The sequence below is a fragment of the Balaenoptera ricei genome, chromosome 2 (genome assembly GCF_028023285.1).
Source record: "Balaenoptera ricei isolate mBalRic1 chromosome 2, mBalRic1.hap2, whole genome shotgun sequence".
Classification (NCBI taxonomy): Eukaryota; Metazoa; Chordata; class Mammalia; order Artiodactyla; family Balaenopteridae; genus Balaenoptera; species Balaenoptera ricei.
This window is the reverse complement of record NC_082640.1, coordinates 19209746-19233108: the sequence shown is the minus strand read 5'-3', so window position 1 is coordinate 19233108 and position 23363 is coordinate 19209746. Positions and strand designations below refer to the sequence as shown.

Genomic DNA, 23363 nt, shown 5'->3' with positions numbered 1-23363 from the left:
CAATGATGTTGATTTTTAAAAGTATAATATGGAGCTTAAGGCTACACGTGTACATATGTATATTTGCATAATGTACACGTGCACACATACATTACTAAAACCGGTCAGCGCGAGGTTGTATACCTAAAGGGACAGTAAGTCCATAGAAGTAATTGGTTAGAGTTTAGTAGTATCATCCATTCTAGACTGTGCCTTGCTGAAACTTCATTATTGTCTTATTTGTCTTTTTTTTGTCATTTGCTCATTTTTTCCAAACATTTCCCTGTTTTATTGCCATTCTTTGAGATGAGTGGAGGTTTACGTACTAATTTCAGACTAAAACTGGTTACCGTTTTTATTAACTTCCATGGCATCTTCTGTGGCTTCCATCACACTATTTGTTAATGTCAATTTTCACAGTCTCAGCGAAGAGCTCCATGACATTGTGGTTCATGTCTTGTTTGTTCACTGCTGTTTACACGAGGTTTTAAATAAATCCTTGTTGACTCATTGTACTATAAGATTATATTGGTCATTCATGTCTCAATGATCTCTTATAGTTCTGAGTACTACGTGACTATATTGGTTTTTCAGTAGATGGAGAAATAGAGTGAAACAAGAACCACTTCAAGTATTAGGGTTAAAATTTATATTGGACAGTTAAAATTTTTCTTTATATATAAGTGTATGTATACATACAAGCACACACATATGCATCATAAAAGGAGTATTTAGTGGCTTTGAGTTGATTTTTTTTCTGAGTAAATCTCTAGAATTGCTCTTTTCATGGTTTTTCTCTCTCCTTTGCAGTGGAAGCAGTGGAGGAAGTGGAAGCCGAGAAAACAGTGGCAGCAGCAGTATTGGCATTCCCATTGCCGTGCCTACACCCTCACCACCCACTATTGGACCAGGTATGTCATATACTCACCCATTTTAATATGTGGTAGTAGTTAGGAGCTTTATTATGGAAGTCTGAAATAATTTAATTACATTAGATAAAACTATTTATTAAACTTAATGCGATTGTTGCCAGAATGAAAGCAAATTTAAAAACAATTTTTGATTGGTTTTCACAGGGTGTTTAGAGTTTTGCAGATGTTTCTCCTTACTTATAGAAAAGCATATTAAATAGCTTTATTAAATAACTTTTTGGACATTTTGCTTTAGAAATACTTGCCTTGGGCACAAGTCAAGAATGATATTTATTATTTCAAGAGCAAGCCAATATTATTGATAATTCAACCAAAAGATCAGTGTCTTTAATGTGAATTATGTATCATTGAACTTTGATGTTGCCTTGTAGGCTAGTAAGTATGTCAACTCCACTGTTAGCTGGTTTTGTGACTTTACTACATTTATGTATGGTATTCAATACATATTTCAGTAAAATGCCATGAATATAAAATGGGATTAAACTAGGAAAAGCTCTTTTACTTTTTAGATTATATAAAAATTTAAGAAATCATAGCAGAGCATTAAATTGGTCCCTTGATTTTTTATTAAGTGAAAGGAAGACTTTATGGTGTTAAAAATGCACACTTTAAGTTTGATAATCAAAAGTTGTTAGGGAAAAATACTTAGTTTCTCAAGGATGTTGTTGAAAAAGGAGAAAAAGCTACTTATAAAAACAGGCATATTTTATAGTTAATGAAAGCGTGAACTCAATGGCCTTTTTACCTAGTAAAATTCTTACTCATTCGAACATGCTTTACATATGGGTATCTCTCTCTTTTTTTCTTATTTCCAAAACATACTTCCTTACTGTTTCAGAATGATTAGTTCTGTTTATTGCACTCTGACCTGAATTATAAACTATTTTATTAGAAAACATTTCTGTCCCTCCTCCTTCTGGAGCTCCACCAGCACCACCTCTTCCACCACTTCTCCCCGTGAACACTGTGATAGGTGAGACTGCATAACCATTGGAGTGATTTACCTTACTGTGCATAGTTCATAGTGAACTCCTCTGTTAGACGGCTCGCTTTTGTAGTTGTTAGGTTGTAGGTGGTAATACAAAGTTTAAAGTATTAAATCTAATTTACACTAATTTCTTCTGGTGAAAGGCCTCTGAAGTTACACAGAAACCTCTCTGTGATGTCAGATGCTTCTATGCCTAGTTTATAACCAATTTAATGTGGTTTGCATTTGTTCTGTTTAGATTTTTCTAGGAATATTATAGCCGTGATTGTTCAAAAAAATTTTTTTTTATTAGTGATGTAATATTTTTTTAAAGTGAAACTTGATTTGGAACTCCCTGGTGTATACCGCAGTCACAGGAGTGGGGTGAAGGTGGGGGACAAGAGGAAGAAGATGAAAAAGAGAATGGTGTGCGGTGTGGGGTACTCTGAGGCTTTCCAGTGGGTCACAGCTGAAAAACTCTGAGATAGCCCAGGATTTATGGCATCTGAGGATGCCATGAAACATTTTGTTTAATAAAATACATTTAAATTGCTCCCAAGTTGGGGGAGACTGGATTGAGCATATAAGGAATTCCAAATATAGACTTGGTATAAAATCATTCAGCCTAGAAATGCACAGTAGCATTTGGGTGGAAATGGATAAAGAGCTGTTTCAAATATTGAGAGCTTAGGTGAAATAAAGCCATCTAGCAACTTCTTTTCAAAACATTGGCACTTGTACTCAGAGGAAAGGGGAAAAGGAAGTAATAAACAAAAGACCTAAGTAATAGAAATTGTTGGCAGAAAGTCCATGTGGAAAAAAAATGCCCTCAACCTAATTAATAATCAGGAAAACAAAAACTATGAGATACTATTTTATAGCTACCAGATAGGTAAAAATGTAGAAGTCCACCAGTACCAGATGTTGATGAGGTTGTGCAGTAACAGAAAGGTACGTTGTTGGTGGGAGTTTATTTGTTGATACAGTCACTTTAGAACATAATTTGTTGTTACCCAGTCAAGTTGAACCAGGTTTCTACCTTAGATTTATCAGTTTCATTTCTAGATATTTGCCCTAGCGTACTGGTTCTCAAAACATGGTTATGGAACTCCTGGGGGTTGCCAAAATCCTTTCTTGGAGTTTTTGCGGTCAGAACTATATTCATAATAATACTGACTTATTTGCCTTTTTTATTCTCATTCTATACAAGCACACAGTGGAATTTTCCAGAGGCTACATAACATATAATAACATCATTTTTGACAGCTAATGGATTGTGTATTTGTGTATTTATGTATTTTAAAGATAAATAAGTTTTAATTTCTAATATGGTAATTAATTATGGTAATTAATCAGTTTCTAATATGGTATAACCCACTTCAACAAAAATTTTTTGAGGTTCTCTAATTTTAGAGTGGATCCTAAAACCATAAAGTTTAAAAACCACTATACTAGAGCAGTGGCTTTTGGAGTATGATTTACAGACCAACAGCGTCATCATCATGGGGGAACTAGTTAGGAATGCAAATTCTCAGGTCCCATTCCAGACCTACTCATTCAGAAACTCTGAGACTGGAGCCCAGCAGCCTGTATTATAACAAGCCCTCAAGGTGAAATTCTGATCACTGCTGAAGTTTGCGAACCACTGTTCCAGAGAAACTTAGGAACCATATTTAGGAATGTTCACAGTAGCGGTATAATAATAATAGCAAAAATCTGGATGCAACCCAAATGTCTACAGTGGAATGGATAATAATTGTGGCATGTTCATATGCAAATAAAGCAATAAAAATGAATGATATATTGATATACTTATCAACATGGATGAATCTTAAAAGATAATATCAAAGGAAAACAGCAAGAATACATAATCAATACATAATCATTCCATTATGAAAGTTTATAAATTTGCAAGATCTCTATGTGTATTGTTTAAGGTTATAATTATCTATGATTTTTTAAAAACTGTATACAGTGAGTCCCCTACATACGAACAAGTTCCATTCTGAGAGCACGTTCATTAAGTCCAGTTTGTTCGTAAGTCCAACAAAGTTAGCCTAGGTATCAACTAACACAGTTGGCTATGTAGTACTGTACTGTAATAGGTTTATAACACTTTTCACCCAGATAATACATAACAAACACAAAACATAAAGAAAACATTTTTTTTTTTAATTTCTTGGGCTATGAAGTACCTATGTCTATGGATTTTTTTTTAATTATTTAATTTATTTGGTTATTTATTTTTGGCTGTGTTGGGTCTTCGTTTCTGTGCAAGGGCTTCCTCTAGTTGTGGCAAGCGGGGGCCACTCTTCATCGCGGTGCACGGGCATCTCACTGTTGCGGCCTCTCTTGTTGCGGAGCACAGGCTCCAGACGCACAGGCTCAGTAGTTGTGGCTCACGGGCCCAGTTGCTCCGCGGCATGTGGGATCTTCCCAGACCAGGGCTCGAACCCATGTCCCCTGCACTGGCAGGCAGATTCTCAACCACTGAGCCACCAGGGAAGCCCCAAGAAAACATTTTTAATCTTATAGTACAGTACCTTGAAAAGTACAGTAGTACCAGCTATACCACTGCTGCTTTTACACTTGCTTCTGGACATCCTGGGCTTGAAATAAAGGTACTGTACTACTGTACTCTACACAGTGCTGTACAGTAAGGTACACAAAAGCACAACCACTTGTAGAGGATGCACGCACATGACAGTGTACGCCAGACACGTGAACTAACTTTACGTGATTGGACATGTGAATGCATGTTCGCATCTTTTGAAAGTTTGCAACTTGAAGGTTCGTGTGTAGGGGACTTACTGTATGGTGAAGAGAGAGAATGTTTAACACATATGTTTTGGAGTTTGGGGTTCAGAAGGGGCAAACAGGAAGCTTCAGTGATACTGGTAATATTCTAGTTCTTGGAGCTGAGTATTTATTTTTCCTTAAAATATATATATGTAATATATATAAAAATATAAATAATATTTATGTAAACAAATTATACATAACCACTATAAATAATTATATATATTAGTATATGTAACCATATGTATATGTATATATGTATTATTTATATATAGCATGTATAATTATATATCAATCATACACCCTTTGGTATTATTTACTTCATAATTTTATTTTAATAAAATATTAAAATAAATTCTTAAATAGGCATAGTTTGGAACTACTATTAAATAGCTTTATTTTGGTTTTAACTCACCAAGGCAAATAACCTGGATTTTATACAGTTTTTATATAAGTCAAAAGAAATATAGAAATCATTTTATTGAGATTTCTATTAAAAATGGTTAAAGGGTTATTTCTTAGCTCTTTGGAAAACTTACCTGTCCAGAGTTACTCATTCATGAAGGCATTTGAATAGACTCTTATTTATAAAGTGTTTTTCTGTTTAGAAATTGAGCATGTGGATGATTTAAATAATTAGTGATGCCTGTGGCTTGGGAGCTCCAAAATGTTGAATATTAGCACTTCTTTTAATGAACAACCTCTGCTGTATGGTTTTTTTCTAATAATTTATATGACCTCTAGGAGAGGTTGAATTGGATGACTGAATGAAAGGAAACCAGGATGTTGTCTTTTTATTTACTCAGTCGTGGTTAGATGTTGGGGAGGATAATGTTAATCCTGAAGTTACCTTTGGAAGGTATAGTTAACTTTAGAGGCTTTGAACTTTATATTAACCTTTAAAATTTTAAACTTCTGAAATGTTGGTAAAGATGACATTGAATAAAATTTTAAGTATTGTTAATACTTTAGTTAGTTTAGATATGCATGATAATTAAAAAAAAAAAAGTGCTTTGGGTGTAGTATGGAAAAAAAGCCCTCCAAGTATATGGAAAAAGATAATGGATTTTCTACACAAAGCTGCCTTAAAATGTCCATGTTTTACAGAGTCCAAAATTTTTTTCAGCTTTATCAGTTACAGAAATGTAAGTGATAGGGCAAAGTGTGTAATTCTTAAAAGCTGGGAGATATACAACGAATCTGACATTATATATAAGTGCTTTGAAACTAGAAATTGTACTTCTCTTAAAAATGATTCTACTATAATATGTATTGGTAATAACTGCTAATACATTAAACATTCAAATAAATATAGTAGTACATGTGGAAAATATGCTTAACTGTTTAAATTTTATAATTTAAGCCGGGTTTGGCTGGATAGATTCTTATACTGTGCTTCTGAAGATTTGGCAATGGAAAGGAGAAGAAGTTTGTAAACCAGATATTAAGACATTCACATCTAAAAACTGATGCTTTCCACCTCAGACTATCATTTGGTACTTATTTTGTTGGAGAGACACAGTTGACATATAAAAGCTGTATGTTCTAAAATGTTACAGAAAAAAATTTATACATTTTATTAGCAAAATACCATTTGGTATTATGCTAAATTAAAAGGCTTAAGAATATTACTTCTTTACTTTTGCACTTTCCACACAGTATCTGTTTTTCCTTCTTTTTGTAACTTCAGAGATAGAGCTGTTTGTGTTTTATCTTTACTTTTCTCTTTATTTTGTGCTGTGGGCTTTAAAAAGTAATAAACATTTCTTGCTGATAGTCTCCTTCTCTTTGTTCTGCCATCGGAGGTGACGTGCAATGCTCAAGTTCTTTGTTGGTTGCCTTTGACTAATGCTTTTCAGCAGCCCCGGGCTCAGCTCCTGGTTCCCAGTATGGCACAATGACCAGGCAGATTTCTCGACACAACTCTACCACTTCCTCGACATCTTCTGGTGGATACAGACGGACTCCCTCTGTGACGGCTCAGTTTTCTGCTCAGCCTCATGTTAATGGAGGTCCACTTTATTCTCAGAATTCAAGTAAGCTTGTGCTTTGCAGGTGTACGGCAGCAGTGGAGCTCCTTTTGAAGGAAATTATTTGAAATTGTTATTCTTGCCAGTGATAGACAACAATTGAAACCGTGCTATTTCATGTTTATTTTTGTTTTAAGAAGTTAGACCTTGGGGACTTCCCTGGCTGTCCAGTGGTTAGGACTCTGCGCTTCCACTGCAGGGGGCGCGGGTTTGAGCCCTGGTTGGGGAACTAAGATCCCGCATGCTGCATGGTGCGGCCAAAAAAAAAAAAGTTAGACCTTGGAGCATATCATTTTAAGAATAATTGCTTATCCCTTTCCAAAAAATTCAGGCTTACTGAGTATACTCGTATACTAAAATTTAATTGATGAAATTTTTACTACTGTAGGTAGAACTACAGAAGAAAAACACTGAAATTAATTAAGCTGAATTTATTTTTATTGGCATGGTTGATACAGTTCAATAACAGTAAACTTAAAAACATTGTGACAGTTTTTCTTTACAATAATATAACGAAATTGCTGGCTATCACTTTTAAGCTTGCTAACCTATACTTAAATGAGTTCCAAACCATTAAAAACCATTTGTGATGCCTGCTTATTCTATCTCTAATAATTGTAACAGTGGGGAGGACTTTCTTTTGATTTCTTTCTGTTCACCTCAAATTGCACATCTCAACACTAACTGCAATCAGTGTTTAAAGGCTGACAAGATTAGAAAATAGCTTTGGCATAAAATGTGAGAAAGTTCAAATTGCTTAGGGTAGTCATTAATTTCACTTTCCATATCAAGATGCTCAGTCCAACCAGGAGAAATCTGAAATGAGCCAGTTCAGTATTTGTTACTGGCTTGAAGCGGTGATCACCAGGCATAGATAGACTGAAACACTTTCCCATGTGGCTTTTGTAGGCTGCACGTTATGTTATATTATTTTACCTAAAAAAACACTGAATACTCCATATTTGCATAGAAAGTTGGTTTTAAGTTCTTTTTATTTATGATGCATGTTTTGAACAAGTGTTTTAAAGTAGAGCTAAGGAGAAAGTTCTGTTATTTGTTTTTTTGGTTAAACTTTAAAGACTAATTGTGTTATAAACAAAAAAACTCCTAAGAATTGAAAACCACTTTAGCAGAAATATCACAACTCACAGATAATCCCAAAATTTATACAACTCTTTTCCAGACTAAAAATTTCATCCAAGCTACTAAGAAACTTTACCAGTTAGAGTTTTACCTCACATTTCCCCTGGTCTCCTTTTGGTAATGAAAAGTAGCTGGCGGCTGAGAATTCCACAGTTAATCTGATTATCAGTCTCACTAGTTTCATGAAGTTTTAATTTTTTTTCATATTCTGCATTTTTAGATCCCATCTTTGTGTTCATTATTTTTCTTTTCCTCGCTTAGTTTACTCCGCAAATAGGGTTTCTGGTGACTCTTCACCTGATACATGTTTGTGTAGTTCTGTTTTAACAGTACTTGGGTGGGTTGCTTATCCTCAAACAAGACATTTTCATTGCTGAATGTCTGTATTTTTGGACATCATAAAGTAAATTTGGCCTCAAATTTTAAATATATTACTGTGTGTTGTCAAATTAATTATCCTTCAACCTGAGTTACTGTTGGTGTTGTAGTAGTAGTAGTAGTAGTAGTAGTAGTAGTAGTATGTAAATGTTTTTAGTGTTTTGATGTGCATATTCCCCTTCTGTCTAAATGTGGTGATAATGATTAGTATTGTCACAACATAGCCTCTTTTTCTTTATGTACTAACCAGCATGGCTCGTTACTAAGGGTTGTTTCTAAAAAAATTTTTTAGGTTTGTGGGAGTTTTTTTTAAGTTAAAAAGCTATAATGTTTTATTTATTAAAAGTATATATATGTATATACTGGAACAAGTGTGTCTGTGTGTGTGTGTATATATATATATATACACACACACACACACACACTTGTTCCAGTATATACATACTTGTGTATACTTCTATATACAGAGTATCAGAATGAACCAGGACTAATTTCATAGTGAATTGAATGTTATTTTTAGCCATGCAATGAATATTAATGCACATATACTGCTTTAAGTTGTTGCTTATTTGTACACTGAACATCTTTCATATTTTTATGCTCACCAAACAGAATTTGTAGATTGGATTAATTGAAACAATCTTTCAATTAAATGATCCTTGGGAGCCAATCAGTTGTTTTTCCCTGTCAGTTTAGTGTCACTTCTTGGTGACTACCAGTAAACTGAATTTTGTAATTCAGTTCTATTGACTTTTTCTAAGGAATCTTTGGCCATTACCATCTTGTTAAAATAAGACAGGGTGGTAAATATATGAATATTTACTTTTAGATAATTTTAATTTTTAATACATTTGCTGTCCACATGAGCATTTGCTGTCAGTTTCCTATAAATTATGTGTTCTCCAGAAAGAAGACGTAGTATGTTTCCAGCTACCCAGTGATTCTTTTTTTTTTTTTTCCCCAGTGATTCTTTAGAAATTACTTTAATGCAAATAATTGCATATTTTACCTTATTGTTAGATTAGGTTTCCTTTTTCAGAATAGTGATGAAAGGAAGAAGGTCACTTGAAATATGCCATGAAATTCAGTGAACAATTAACATGGTATATGGAGCACTCTTATGCCCTAGTAAATTTAAGAGTGATGTCTTTAAAAATAAAACTGTCAACTTAAAAAGTAATAATAACCTTGTTTTACAAACAAGGGTTTTTCCTAGAGAGCTGTGTGTAAATTTAGATATATAATAATTGTTTTTAAAGGAAACCTGTAATTAATGCATTTATTTATACATGGAATAAACAGCTATCCTGTAACATATTCGTTTTGTTTATTTAGGTTCTTATTTACATTACCCTAAAGCTAGACATACCTGTTAGGTTAGAGAGATAAGGCAAAGACACAACATCCTGGAAACCTTTATTGGTATTTCACTGTTACCTGTTTTTTTAAAGTCTTTCCTTAGAATTCAAAAATTTCATTGCGTGAAAGTGAGGGTGATGGTAAATTTAAATCTTACCCAAACAATATAACATTAGGATTAAAGCAAATGTGTTTGTTTTTTAATAAAATTAACCAGCTGGCTAAACACAACTCAGCTTTAGGTTTGCTCCTGGGAAATGAACTTGAAGAAGGTTCTGCAGGTTTTTGTTTTGTTTTTTGTTTTGTTTTGTTTCATTTGCAGACTGTTCTTTGCATACTTATGTTTGTGGTCTTTGTAACTGACTTCTGCTTTTTGTTTGTTTCCTTTTCTTTCCTTTATCTGTTTTACTTCCCCCATTCTGTGTTGTTGCCGCCAGTTTCTATTGCTCCACCCCCTCCCCCTATGCCTCAGTTGACTCCACAGATACCTCTCACAGGCTTCGTGGCCAGGGTGCAGGAAAACAGTAAGTTTGGAAAAACCGAGCTATCCAAGAGTAGAGGCTGTCTCCTTATAGCATGCATGGCTGATGAGTCATCATTTTCCTTACTTTTATTGAGAAGCTAATCTTATCTTGAAAAGAGGTGCAGATATGTTATTGAAACTGAAGAGCACGATCTTCAGTTTTTCCTCTGTGTGCATGATTACTGACTCAGATGACTTTCAAAACTGCAGTTTTCTTATGTAATTACATGTTCTAAAACATGAAATCTGATCTTTGCAGATTCTTAAGGAAAGAGTAATCAAACCCCAAAATTCAAATTGTGTGGAAACTACTAGCTTTCAATAGTTATTAGGGGAATTGAGTTCTCATCAAGATGTATAGATAGTTACACTGTGAGATTAAATTTATCATGCAGTTGGGACAGGTGTTTTATTTTGTTTTTCGTTGGGTTTTTTTTTCCTCCTTTGGTTACAAAACATTTTTGGAGAAAACTTTGTAGCCTCAGATTTTTGTACGTAAATCGTTTTGAACCTATATAAAGATTTGTTGTTAGGATAAAAATGAATCTGCAGGAATAAGTAAATTACATCCATGCTCTCTGTTAAGAGTGATAATCAGTGTAGAGTCCTCTTCATGTTTTGGCTATGTGCGGGCCCATGAGGATGATTTCTGAACATGCAAATCTGTCAACTTTTTTAGGTCTTCTCTGAAGGTCAAGTTTAATGACTTTTGGAAATTCTTTTGAATATATGGATTTAATTAGGATAGAGTAGTTTTTATATTACTACCTGAGTACTTTGATGTTCTGGGAGATATATAATCCTAACTACATGATCATAGTGAGTGTTATTTGGCAAAATGAAAAATACCCCTATTACTGAATTGTATTATGCCAAAATAGCTGTTGAGATTAATATGGTAAGGTGGTCCAGTACTAATTCACTCCATTTGGGATCATCACCATGCAAATAAATCTCAGAATGGTTTGAACAAATGTGTAACTCACATGACCAGCCCATCCTCCAGGAGGAAACATTGTGGCAAATTCCACTGTGCAGCTTTTGCTGACCCTATTGTGTTATTCTCCACATTTCCTCCCTTCCTCCAGTCAGGTATTTGTTTATTCAGTGTTATGTCCTAGGCTCTGGGAGGAATACACCTAGTCTAAGACAAAGTCCCTACCTTTAAGAAATTGGTGATTTAATGGGCTTTTAAAACAGTTTCAAAATGTTGAAACTTCTGAGCATAAACCAACCTTATTGTTTACATTTGGTTGGAAACTCTAATGTGTTTAAACATGTAAAAATAAGTGAATCTTCCTTTTAAAAATAAGTGAACAAAGGTAAATCGCTGGTCCTTAATGCTCTATGAGTTTAAAAATTAAGTCTGCAAGAGTTTAAAAACTAAGCCAATTCAACCTTTGAAGTGCCTTATAGCCAAAAATTTTTAGGACATATTTTAAAATAGCCATAATAAACATCCATTTAGTGAGTCCAAAGCTCATTGATTAGGTTTTTGGTAATAACCCCTTTTTTATAGAAATTCAGTGTTAACGTACATGCGTGGTCTTGCTAAAGAGGCTCATGGTACTATTTTAGTTCTTTTTCCCAAACGTATGAACTTGAGTCAGTAATTCTCCTTGTGCTGCAGAATGCCCAACTTTATTTGACATCTGTTTTCTTTGAAAGCATGTTAGGAAGACTGTTGATAAATTGCATATCAATATCTTAAATGTTTTATGAATTACAGATTTTCTGTGTTCGTTCTTCTCATAAACGTTCACTTTCTTATGGCACTCAAATTGGTGATAATGAATGCACGTAGCAGTTAACCTATTAATAAATGTGTTTCAGTTTAAGACATGAGCCTCTAAAAAAAGCAGTGTGTTTACATCTGTTTATGATTAACATCCAAAAGCGTTTGAACAATCACGTGTGGTGCTAGACCGAGTATTATGCACAGAGAATTAGACTGACCGGACTCTTGCCCCAGTGTATGTAATTTGAAGATAAGCCAGTGTAGATTAACAGCAGTTGGACATAGTAAACTAGTAAGTTATGTATAAATCAAGAGTAAATGTACTTTAAGAATTCAGGCAAACATATATAATTTATACATTAAGCCAATACATATTAAGGATATGAGCTATGGCTCTTTAATGTCAGAATGGATTCACATGCATTTTCTTCTCAATATTTGCAAGCTTTATGGAGAAGGGATGGGTAGAAATAAAATGAATCCTAGCATTTGGAGGAAAAATAAATTGTACACCTGTTTGAGAGCTATCCGAATGAGCATCAGCACACAGGATTTGTTTCCTAATAGTCTTTTTCATCCCCCAACAGGATAAAATAGAAATCACAGAATTAAATTGGTTATCGAGTAGGGCTATTATCTGCTTATGTTTTAAATCTGGATTCCTTGGTTATATTCTCAGCGCATTATTCCAAATAGGGTGTAGAAAACTTTAAGACTATATTACAAATAGATGATGACCATTTTCTTTGGTCCCGTAAATAGCCCTAGAAATTGGCATTTGAACTAGTATGTTGGTATTCTGAATTTCTCCACTGCAGATATTATATAATTCCTCTATCAGTTTATATCAGAGCATTTTCATATGTCTTTAACTTTTAAATAAATTTGTCAAAATCAGAAACTTAAGTTAAGAATTAGTTGTGCTCCAGCTCTGAATTCCTCAATATTGGGAGCATTTGTTACCTGGTATCATATAGTTCATTGAACACAGTTCTAGCCTGACATTTTCCCGTTTCATTGTTTACACCTTTGATTATTTAAATCACACACATACACATTCCACAACCATCTAGAATTTGAGGTATGAGTCGTTTTTATTGTTTTGCATGATTTGAGTTCCTTTCTTTTTTTTTTTTTTTAAACATCTTCCTGCAGTACTTTATTTTTAAAATCTTCATTGTGGATGTATTCTTAGAAAATTGGATCTTTAGGATCTAGTCTTTCCCTCATCCCATTCTTAGTTTTAGTAGCAATAATGTAAAAATCTTAGCTTGCTTTCTACATTTAAGAAGTTGATTATCTTAAAAAAAAAAAAAAGTTGATTATGAATACAAACATTTTTGAAAATATTCAGTGAGACTTTTTTACTAGCTTGGAATTATTTAATTTTAAATTTATCTTCCCTTGTTAAAATTTAAATAAAATAATAGAAAAACGTACACATAGAAGCAGATCTATTACCACCAGCCTTTTTTTTTTTTTTTCTTCCTCCAAAAAAACAAAAAATAAATACATATCCACCCACTGGAGACTTATTTCTGTGGAACTAAAGGTAACTAAAAGCCAAAATCAGGGACATGAATGTGCACAATAAATGATTATCAAACCATTAATGTTATTCATAACGTTTACTATAGTCCAAATGACAAATGTGATGTAAGGCTTATTTAAGGAGATATGCTAACTAAAGAGTGACATTTGTTCTGATCTGAGCCTTGGAATAAGGGAACTTCTTTATTCCTGTAGTCTTATAAACAGACAGATTGTCTCCTAACCTCTGCATTCATTAATTTGTAGAACTTCCTAATACCCTTAATTTTTTAGCTCATTTTATTATTGCAAAATTATTCTTAAAAGTAGTAGAAGCTTTAACACACCAAGCTTTTATTTCTAATCACCGCATGTTTTATTATAGTGCATGCTGTATATGAATTAGAGCTTTCTTCAATTCTGTTAACTTACGAATTTCTGTCTAGTCTGATTTCTGATTCACATTCAGTATCTGGATCTTTTAGTTGCTGACAGCCCGACTCCACCACCCCCTCCTCCACCAGATGACATTCCCATGTTTGACGACTCTCCACCTCCGCCGCCACCGCCACCAGTGGATTATGAAGATGAGGAGGCCGCAGTCGTCCAGTATAACGATCCATATGCAGATGGGGACCCTACTTGGGCCCCCAAAAATTACATCGAGAAAGGTAGGGTGCAGTCATCGTTGAACTGCTGTAAAGGGAAAGAGCTAATTCTAGTATTTTAGAGCCATAAAGAACACCGAGTCCAGCGTTTCTCCACCTTGAGAATAAATAGCTTTACCAGCCGAGATGATTTAGTTCCTGTACATTCCCAATATAAAGTAAGGATTCTTTATTTTTTTTTTAAATTTTATTTTTATTTATCTTTGGCTGTGTTGGGTCTTCGTTTCTGCGCGAGGACTTTCTCCAGTTGCGGCAAGCGGGGGCCACTTTTCATCACGGTGCGCGGGCCTCTCACTGTCGTGGCCTCTCCTGTTGCGGAGCACAGGCTCCAGACGCTCAGGCTCAGTAGTTGTGGCTCACGGGCCCAGTTGCTCCGCGGCATGTGGGATCCTCCCAGACCAGGGCCCGAACCCGCGTCCCCTGCATTGGCAGGCAGACTCTCAACCACTGTGCCACCAGCGAAGTCCTCTCTTTATTTTTTAATTAGAGTATAGTTGATTTACAATGTGGTGTTAGTTTCAAGTGTACAGCAGAGTGATTTGATAGTTGTATATATTGCAAAATGAAATAGTTTAAACTTGCCAGCCATTCAGTCTTGTCACAACTACTCAACCCCACTGTTGCAGCACAGAAGCCGTCGTGGGCACTTGGCCCGGCGGCCCAGTGGTCAGGACTCGGCGCTTTCACTGCTGAGGGCCCCGTTCAGTCCCTGGTTGGGGAACTGAGGTCCCATAAGCCATGCAGTGCAGCCAAAAAAAAAAAAAAAAAAAAGGAGAAAGCAGTCGTAGACAGCACACAAGTGAACGGGCATGGCTGTGCCCTGGCAAAATTTCACGGACACACAGAGGCACCGGCTTGGATTTGGCCATGGGCACTGCTTGCGGACTCCTGGTCTAAACCCGAGACTTGGTGTCTAGTAGGGTTAGAGTCTGAGCCTTCAGTCGTCACCTTTGTAAATCACAAGATGACTAAAACCTGGTTTAATAGGAGTTCAGTTGAATATGTTAACCCAGCAGTATGACATGACTGTTCCAGAAGTCAGATTCTTAGGATACATCAGCTGAACTTCAACCTAATATATACAAATCTGATAATACTCATTTATATTAGACCAGTATTGTTTAATTTTGAGTACCATATTTCAGGATCTTGCAAACAAGAATGCCTTCAGAGGAGGATATTCAGGAGGCTGAAATATCTAGAAAGTGCATCTATAAAAAGAAACAGCTGAAAGCACTAAGTTGAGGAAAAGAAGATTTCAGAGGGACTAGACAGCTATTTTCAAATTTTTATCACGTAGATAGATGTAGATAAGAATATTAGATTTCTGTTTCCAAAGAACCCTACGGTAAGTACATACAGAAGGGAGAGTTTAGATCTTTATGTGGAGTTAGGGTCCTGGAGAGTAGAATGGACATTGAATGGTTAAATACTCAGCAGTGAGAGTTATTAAATGAGAGAGTATATGCACTGGGGGAGGGGAAGTTAGGTGGGACTAAGTTTCATTTACAGAGGGGATTTGGAAAATAGAAACAATTAATTTGACACAGTGTTTTTATCAGCTCTTTGTACAAGTAGAACTGAGAACCCGAGGAAATAATATTTTCATTTTGCGGAATGACTTTGAGGGTATCAGGTGTTGTGATGATCAGTTTAAAAGTCATCTTATACCACTCAAAATGTGACTCTGAATACAAAGAAAATATTTATCTCTAGCAGTCACTGGGTTTCCTTGGGTGATTATTTAGCCAAAATACCAGGATAATAATTTAACATTATTTATTCTGTATGTTTTGGTGTTTTTGAAACTGGTATGTTAAGTGAGCTTGTGATCACAATACTGTGATTCCGCTACAGGATTAAAATGGAGAATGGACTTGTTGAGTTTACTTCATATACTGTTTTGTAAAGGGGAAGAAAGATTGCCTGTTTTAGTTAAGAAAATGATGCTGTGGATCAGTACTTCAAGTCTCTTCCTTATTATAATTCACTGGTTCAGGATAATCATGGGGCAAAGCCACCTTTCTTAAGGGAAAAATGAGTTCCAGAAGATCTTAAATGTCTTAAAAACTCTATTTTAAGAAAAACACTACATGAGGTAAGTTAATGAAAAAAAATTTGTATGACATACTGTTTCACATATACTAGAAAATTACATATTTCAGAATTATGTTGTAAAGACAGAGGAAGGAATAATTAAATTCATAAACCAATAGTTTGGAAAGCTAGTAGTTGTTTGATGCCTTTCCTTTCCACAACACTGTTTGCAAAGAAAGTGGATATTTTGAACTCAGCATAATCACAGAATTGCAAAATGGTTCTCTAAGTCTTAATTAATAAGTCTTTACTCACCTATTTCCCCTTTACAAATAGAAATTCTTGTTGACCTTTAAGGGGGGGGTGTGTGTGTGTGTGTGTGTGTGTGTATGTATATATATGTATATTTAAATCTAGGTATAGCCCCATAAACTACATGAATATTCTCCTGCGATGAGTAGGATGAGATTTACCTCCCAATATATGTATATTTTAAAATTAGATGGTTGTTACCTGGTTTACTGATTGGCTACGCAGCTTTGCTCACTAGTTGTTTTGAAAAATGGTGCTTTGCATGTGGTTGGCACTTAGTAGATATTTGAACGAATGAATTGAAACATCTAATAAACCCTAAAATTCAGAGATCTTTCCTAAATAGGTTGGTAGAAACTCTTGACTTCTCTAATCTAGTTAGTTGTCAATTTGGCCCGAAGATCAAGCTAGTGATTTAGTAGCCATGGTTGGCTACTTGACCTAACCTGGATGTAGAGATTTAAGAATTAAGATTTTTCATTACAATAGTTGGGTTGGCTATACTATTAATTGGCATTACATTTTAAAATTCAATTAAATGTTGGATATAGTGCACTAACATGATACTTCAACTCTTTTCTCCATAGTTGTGGCAATATATGATTATACAAAAGACAAGGATGATGAGCTATCATTTATGGAGGGTGCAATCATCTATGTAATAAAGAAGAACGATGATGGCTGGTATGAGGGAGTCTGCAATCGAGTGACTGGTCTGTTCCCTGGGAACTATGTTGAATCGATCATGCACTATACTGATTAAATTCTTGCTTTTAAAGTAGGTTCTTATTATCAGTCATACTGTGGGACTATTACGGTTAACAGGATTGTCTTAAAATGTTTTAAAATGTGCCCATATGTTCAGGACATGCTGTTTTATTGGTATAATTGAATGTCTACCTGTAAGCATAAATCTCTGAGGCAGCTGGTGTATTGCTAAACGGCAATCTATACAAGAGGCTGTCTGTCACTGATTGTGCTTATATCTTACTTACACATTGTTAACTTCATGACCAGCCTAAATATTCTGGGGGTGTGGGGTATAATATTTCACAAATCATGATTCAGATTGTGCCATTACATGTTTCAGTGCAGCATGGTTACTAACGCTCTGTCAGACTAATATTAAAATCAGAAAACTTAAACGCTGGTGCTGGTCATACTTTTTGTTTAGACTCTCATTCTTGAAATATACTGTTTGTTTAAAGCATGCATACAAATTTATGTATTGAAATATACTTAACAAAATCCAAGATGCTTCCAATTTGTGTAATATTTACTTGGAGTACTCGTACTTAGGTCTCTGGAAACAAATTGAGTCTCTAAGATCTCCATGTGAAACAAAGACAGTTGGGTTACTTGTAGTCTTGTCATTTGTACCGAAGTTTTTTTAATGAGTGAATTTGCATTATAAATTTTTTCCATTCATAAATACATAAGTGAACCAAAGGTTTTTGTCCTTTCCTTCACTGGTTTGCTTTAAAAAAATAATAAATAAAAGAAAGATACTGATTTATGGCAGAATTATGGTTCTATTTTCTCAATATATTAACTTGGAAAAAAAATTTTAGCCTTATCTCAACCTATCCCAACAGCAGTGGCTGATTTTTGTAGAATTTAAAATCTGAGATGGTTATTTACAAATCAGTCTGCTGAATTCCTTTTCTAAAGTAACTTTTTCAAAGCTAAGCAAATGTGTCGCAGTGCACATGCTGTAGGTAAAATTCTTAAGGATTGCTCTATCAATCGGTCCTTTGGTTTTCCAGTGGACTGTGATATACTGGTTCAATGAAAGGAAATGGTAATTATCTTTTACATATTTTTTTGGTAGAAGTGGATGCGATTGATTTTTGAATACGCACTATTTAACCCATTACCTGGCACTAGCAACATAAAAAGATTTTAAAAATAACATAATTGGGGAAAAAAGGTGCACCATGTATTAATCATTGAACAGGGATATACCTGACCAACAGATTTGTATTGTCTTTTGATATAACTGAAATGCAACACGTGCACTTTGTGTGTCTCCTCTTAACTTAAGGGAGGGTTAGAGGGATGTTTTCTCTTCTTATCGTGTGTATAATTCTATATTGCCTAGGATATTAAAGTAGAGCACTCAGTTGTGGGTTTCTGTGTATTGAGGATTTGTTTGGATTTCAAACTACAGTTGTTTGTTAGTTATGTACTGGGCATTACAGATAACAGCATAGTAAATGGTAAGACTAGTGCAAAACGTTTATTTCTGAAAATTAAAGACCATTATTGTTACCAAATCAATGTGACTGTTGCATACGCATTCTGCCTTTGTTAATTTTAAACATGACTTCAGTATCACTATTTCAGTATCACTATTGATCACTTACCTTCTTCATTTTTTAGAGTGGACTGTTCTCTTAATTTTGTATATAACCTGTTGGCTAAATTTTATGTACAGTCTTTTATAATAAACCATTCTCCTATATGAAATTTTGGATACTGTTAAAATCTAATGTGGATTGAAATGTAGACTTCACAGTTTTATGATCTTTACTCCTATGGTGAAACAAGATAAACCATTTGAATTTTAACATTGATTATTTATTTGTGTAATGGCTTTACATGTGGATATTAACCGTGTAAACAATACCACATATAACCATCAAGTACCACGATTAGAGTTTACAGGACTAGATGGTTTAATTACATTTAAAAAGTTTTCTGAAAAACTTTGCCAATAAAAAAAAGTCCCATTAATAAGGTGGAAATGATTTTTTAAAATGATTTTTTGGTTACCTGCACATTAAGCAAAGTATACTCCACAAAATTCTTTAGGCACAGTCTGGTAAAATAGCTGCCAGAAATAACAGAAAGAGTTGTCATTTATCTCTTGTGAGCACAATTTCCGAAAGCTGTATGAGGGCGTCTCTTTCTGGGGATGGTCGAAGTTTACTGATCTCTCTCACTGCTTCACGGCAGTACCGCTGGGCGAGGTAGGTTGTCTGCTGCACACCATCGCTCTGCGGGACACGGGACAAAATACAACAGAACAGATGCGTGTCACCCACTGGGATCAGCTCTTAAATTCCTGCTATATGAATTAAAACATACTTTTGAGATCCGGTCAGTGAAGAGCCGAACTCTGTTTCAAATGTTCTCTCTCCGACTCACAGAGCTTCCTCCGCCCACTTCCTTTAGGCCCCTTTCTCAGACTGAAGCACGTTTTTATTCTATTAGCATGCAAGCAGTGAACTCATTAATATCACGTAACCTTCTATTTCCCCCCATTTTTCATTTAAGCATTAGAGTTTTTTAAAAGTTCTACACATATTAAAATCTATGCAGTAAAATTCCAAGTGAAAGTTAACACACATACATGATAAATGAAAGTACAGAAGAGCTTACGATGAAAAGCAACAGTTCCCTTCTTCCACAGGCACCAGTTTTATCTGTTGGTTTTAACGTTTCAATTCGTAATTTTAGTTATCTATTGCCTTTCTGCTAAGAAAGACAAGGATTTAGCCCACCCATACTATCTCCTAATTTGACCACTGACTGCTGTCACATCATGTAGCATCGACTTCTGACTTCATCTTACAAGATGAGGATACCAGTGCTCCTTCTCTTTCCTCTGTCTCCACACTAGAGATCTGCATTCCATTCTGTAACCATGGTTTTATGTTGGTTCTTTCTTTCTAAAAGCTAAACACTAATAAAATAATTACATTTACAATTTCCGTTATGTCAAAATGTTCACTGCAGAATCAAGACATGTACTGTGATTTTATTTCCTTCTCCATGGTTCCCTCTGTCATTCAGAACAGAATATTCGTAGCATCATGGTTGAGAGGCCTCTGGTTTTCTGTACCAAGTGACACAAAATATGACTCAAAATATGACACATTTTAGTTTGTTTTGCCTTACTGTACGGAAGCTCACTTCTGAATATAATTGCGTCCTTCTCTTCGTTATTTAGACTGACTGCTTTGTAGCTCTGCCATACAGCTGCCATCACAGGATGACTTTTCATTGAACTCTGGTTCATTCCACTGGTTTTAGTCCCCATGTCTTTCTCTTTTTGGTGTTTCCACGGTTTTGTTGCACATCAGCAAATAACTTACCCAGAATCTGTGTACTGGAAGTCAACTTCTGCGTTGTGTGACAGTGACATTGGCCTTCCTACTTAATGGATGGTTTACTGGATACAGATTCTAGGTTGAAAATGTTTCCTCGTCATTTGGACGGCCTTGCTCACTGCCCTCTAGAGTCCAGGGTTGCGCTGCACTCTGAGCCAGTGCTGAACTTTTCCTTTTGTAGGTGACCACCGTTTTTCTGATTTTTGTTTTTTGAGTTTCTTCCTGAAATATTTGTTGCATGATTGTACTGATCCTGTTAAGAGCCTTTCTCATTTTCTTCCACTGCTGTTTTCATTTTGAAGACATCCTCAATGTCACATTCCAACACTTCTTTGGAGTTAGCTTTTCACATTCATTTAAAATTTCTTAGAGCTCGTTCTTATTCACTGTTTTTTAGAAAATATTATCCTGTTCTTGTTTGATGAATGCAGTATTTTTGAATCCCCCTATTATTTTTCCTGAGTCTGTTTAATAACTTGGTCTCACTCTTTCATTCAGTGAGCTTTAATCAACTATTTAGCAATCCTACTAAATAAATCCGACTTGTCCATTCGTATTTAGTGAGGGAACAGGGACTAGGAGCCCTGTGGCTGAACAGGGAGCTAGAGTTTACAAGTCTTTGGAACATTCCTGTGGACTTGTTGCCTAAGTGCATTTCTGCCCAGGCTTGCTGGAACTTCAGTGTGTCGCGTAAGAGCCACAGTTAATTTCCCTCTTTTCAGTCCCACTTCTCACTTTAGCCGTCAGTAACATCATTATTTCTGAAGCCATGACCACTCCCAGGTATACTGCCTTCTTTATCAGCTCCCACTGCCCTCACACTGAGTTTTTAATAGTACAGCCAAACTACCCTCTGAAAAGGTGGTAGCCATAGCACGTTATGATTAACCATATAGAGTTAAGGGGTTTTGCTTTGTGGAAATTTTAAAAATCTGAAAGGTAATTACTTGGAATTCTTTCAAGTATTTGACTAACGACAGATCTCAGACCACGACTGCTTACTAAAAATTGCTCACTCTCTCTCATTCATGAGACCTATTGGCTCCAAACGGCTCATTCGCAAAATACAGTGATCCAAACTGAAAATGTTCAAAAAGATCTGGCTTCCACAGAAGAGTTCTGAGGATATGTGGTGCTGTATTTGAAATAAGCTTATAGCCCCTGGAGGTTAAAGTTTAATTTGCTACGTTGGTTTAAAATTTTTTCAAAGGTGCCGTTTCTTTATTCGCACATTTACTGCAGTTATGGAGGATGGACGAGGAAAGCCCAGTTTCCTAGGGCTCGGACAGGAGGGGAGTCTGGTGACGGGAGGGCAGTGGAGCTGCTGTGGTGGCCGCGGGGGAGACTGGCTGCAAACCAACAGGCCTTACCCCTGACTGCACATGGGAACCCCTTCAAGCGTCCCCAAAATGTTAGCGTCCAAGCGCCACCCAAGGCCAATTACATTAGAATGGGAAGATTTCTAGAAGAAAAATGCATAATATAACTTTTTCCTTCTCAGTTTTTGCCAAATCAAGAATTGATCAAACTTGGTCTTGTGTCAAAAATTCGTTACGTTATTTGTTTAAAGAACTCTTCTGCCACACTGTACCTGCTGTCGCCTTTCTTCTTCTTGAAATCATCTCACCTGTAATACGTATTGTCTCGCTCTGTCCACATCTCCTGGTGAACTGAACCGTCTCATTATCATAGCATTCATTTCTGGGAACTAACCAGAAAGAAAGAAAATCTATTTAATGCTCTTGGGAGAAATCAAATGTTCAAACACTAGTAGGTAAAAACAGGTAAAAAAAATCCACAAAAGTGATGAAATGTTTAAATGATGGGGGCGGGGGAGCAGTAAACTAGTGATTAAAAGCAGCAGAGCTAAGAGGACGCCCGTATCTGGGTCCAGGGACGAGCTGGTGCACAAGAGGGGCAGCCGCTGACCCATGTCCACTCCAGCGTTCTGCTCTATCCTTGGTCCAGGGCTGCGTAAGAGAGGAGGAGCAAAAGTTCACCTCTAAAATCTCCTTACTGGCTTCTCTTAGGGATCTCAAGCTTTAGGGGCCTACCGGGCCTCTCCCCCGAGGTTTCTAATTAAGTAGCGGTGGGGCCTGAGCGTGCACTTCTAACATGTTCCCAGATGATGCTGGTCCTGCTGGTCTCTGCTGACAAATTAGAACCACTGGCCTAAGAGGAAGGTGGGCATTCTGCTTTTGGTACGAAACTGAGTGACACCCGAAGGCTACCAAGGTCTCTGAGCAGAGGGCATCACGGGCAGAGCTCCACGAGGCGGCTCGTGGAGGGGACGAGGGCAGCGCTGCTCGACACTGGCCGGTCCTGGAGTCACGTGACCCTGTGGCATATTTTTAAAAACTCTTCAGTCATTTCTAATATGCAGCCAAGCTTGAGAACCATCGAATTAGAGGAGACAGAGGTAGAAGCAGCAGTCGGGTTACTGCAGTAAATTCTGAAGACCAGTGGTAAGCTGATGGCAGCAAGAGGAAAACAGAAAACAGGTACAAGACGCATTGAAGACAAAATCTATATTCTACAATACTTAGCAGCGAGGTAGGAGAACTGTCACCATGATGAGACTTGGGAAGCCAGGACACCAAATCACTTCACTGTCTAGGCTGGAGCTCTGGTCCTGGTGCTGCCACAGCTGAGCTCCTCAGCCCCCTCATCTGTGTTAGGAAGGGGCTGAGCCACCTGATCAGAAATCTCTTAGTTCTACCAGCTTATGGGTCCATGAAATAAGAGGTTAAGAGGGGTCTGGTTCTGGCTGCAGCAGTGCTCACAGCAGCTGCCAGCGCTTCCCTGGCAGTGAGCCCGAGGGATGAAAGCAGTTGTGGTCCTGCAGCCACCGCC

The 23363-nt window shown here is 36.2% G+C and overlaps 2 protein-coding genes across 16 annotated transcripts in view; one reads left to right on the top strand and one right to left on the bottom strand.

Annotated features, from left to right (window-relative positions):
* The window catches only part of ABI1 (abl interactor 1), a 95739-nt gene extending 78199 nt beyond the window's left edge, over positions 1–17540 (top strand). For 2 of the 13 annotated variants that reach the window (XM_059911933.1, XM_059911914.1), the window contains 5 exons: positions 790–890; positions 6540–6713; positions 10025–10111; positions 13864–14049; positions 16983–17540. In XM_059911933.1, coding sequence (XP_059767916.1) covers positions 790–890; positions 6540–6713; positions 10025–10111; positions 13864–14049; positions 16983–17158 — 724 coding nt within the window. In that variant the 3' untranslated portion in view covers positions 17159–17540. Of the gene's footprint in view, positions 1–789; positions 891–1803; positions 1885–6536; positions 6714–10024; positions 10112–13863; positions 14050–16982 lie in introns of all 13 variants that reach the window. The other 11 variants (XM_059911923.1, XM_059911907.1, XM_059911964.1 and 8 more) reach the window with 7 other exon arrangements.
* Positions 17541–18992: 1452 nt separating this feature from the next.
* Positions 18993–23363, bottom strand: part of PDSS1 (decaprenyl diphosphate synthase subunit 1) — a 47105-nt gene continuing 42734 nt past the window's right edge. For all 3 annotated transcript variants that reach the window (XM_059911992.1, XM_059911993.1, XM_059911996.1), the window contains 2 exons: positions 22138–22218; positions 18993–19394 (listed from right to left, as the gene is read on the bottom strand). In XM_059911992.1, coding sequence (XP_059767975.1) covers positions 19254–19394; positions 22138–22218 — 222 coding nt within the window. In that variant the 3' untranslated portion in view covers positions 18993–19253. The remainder of the gene's footprint in view (positions 19395–22137; positions 22219–23363) is intronic.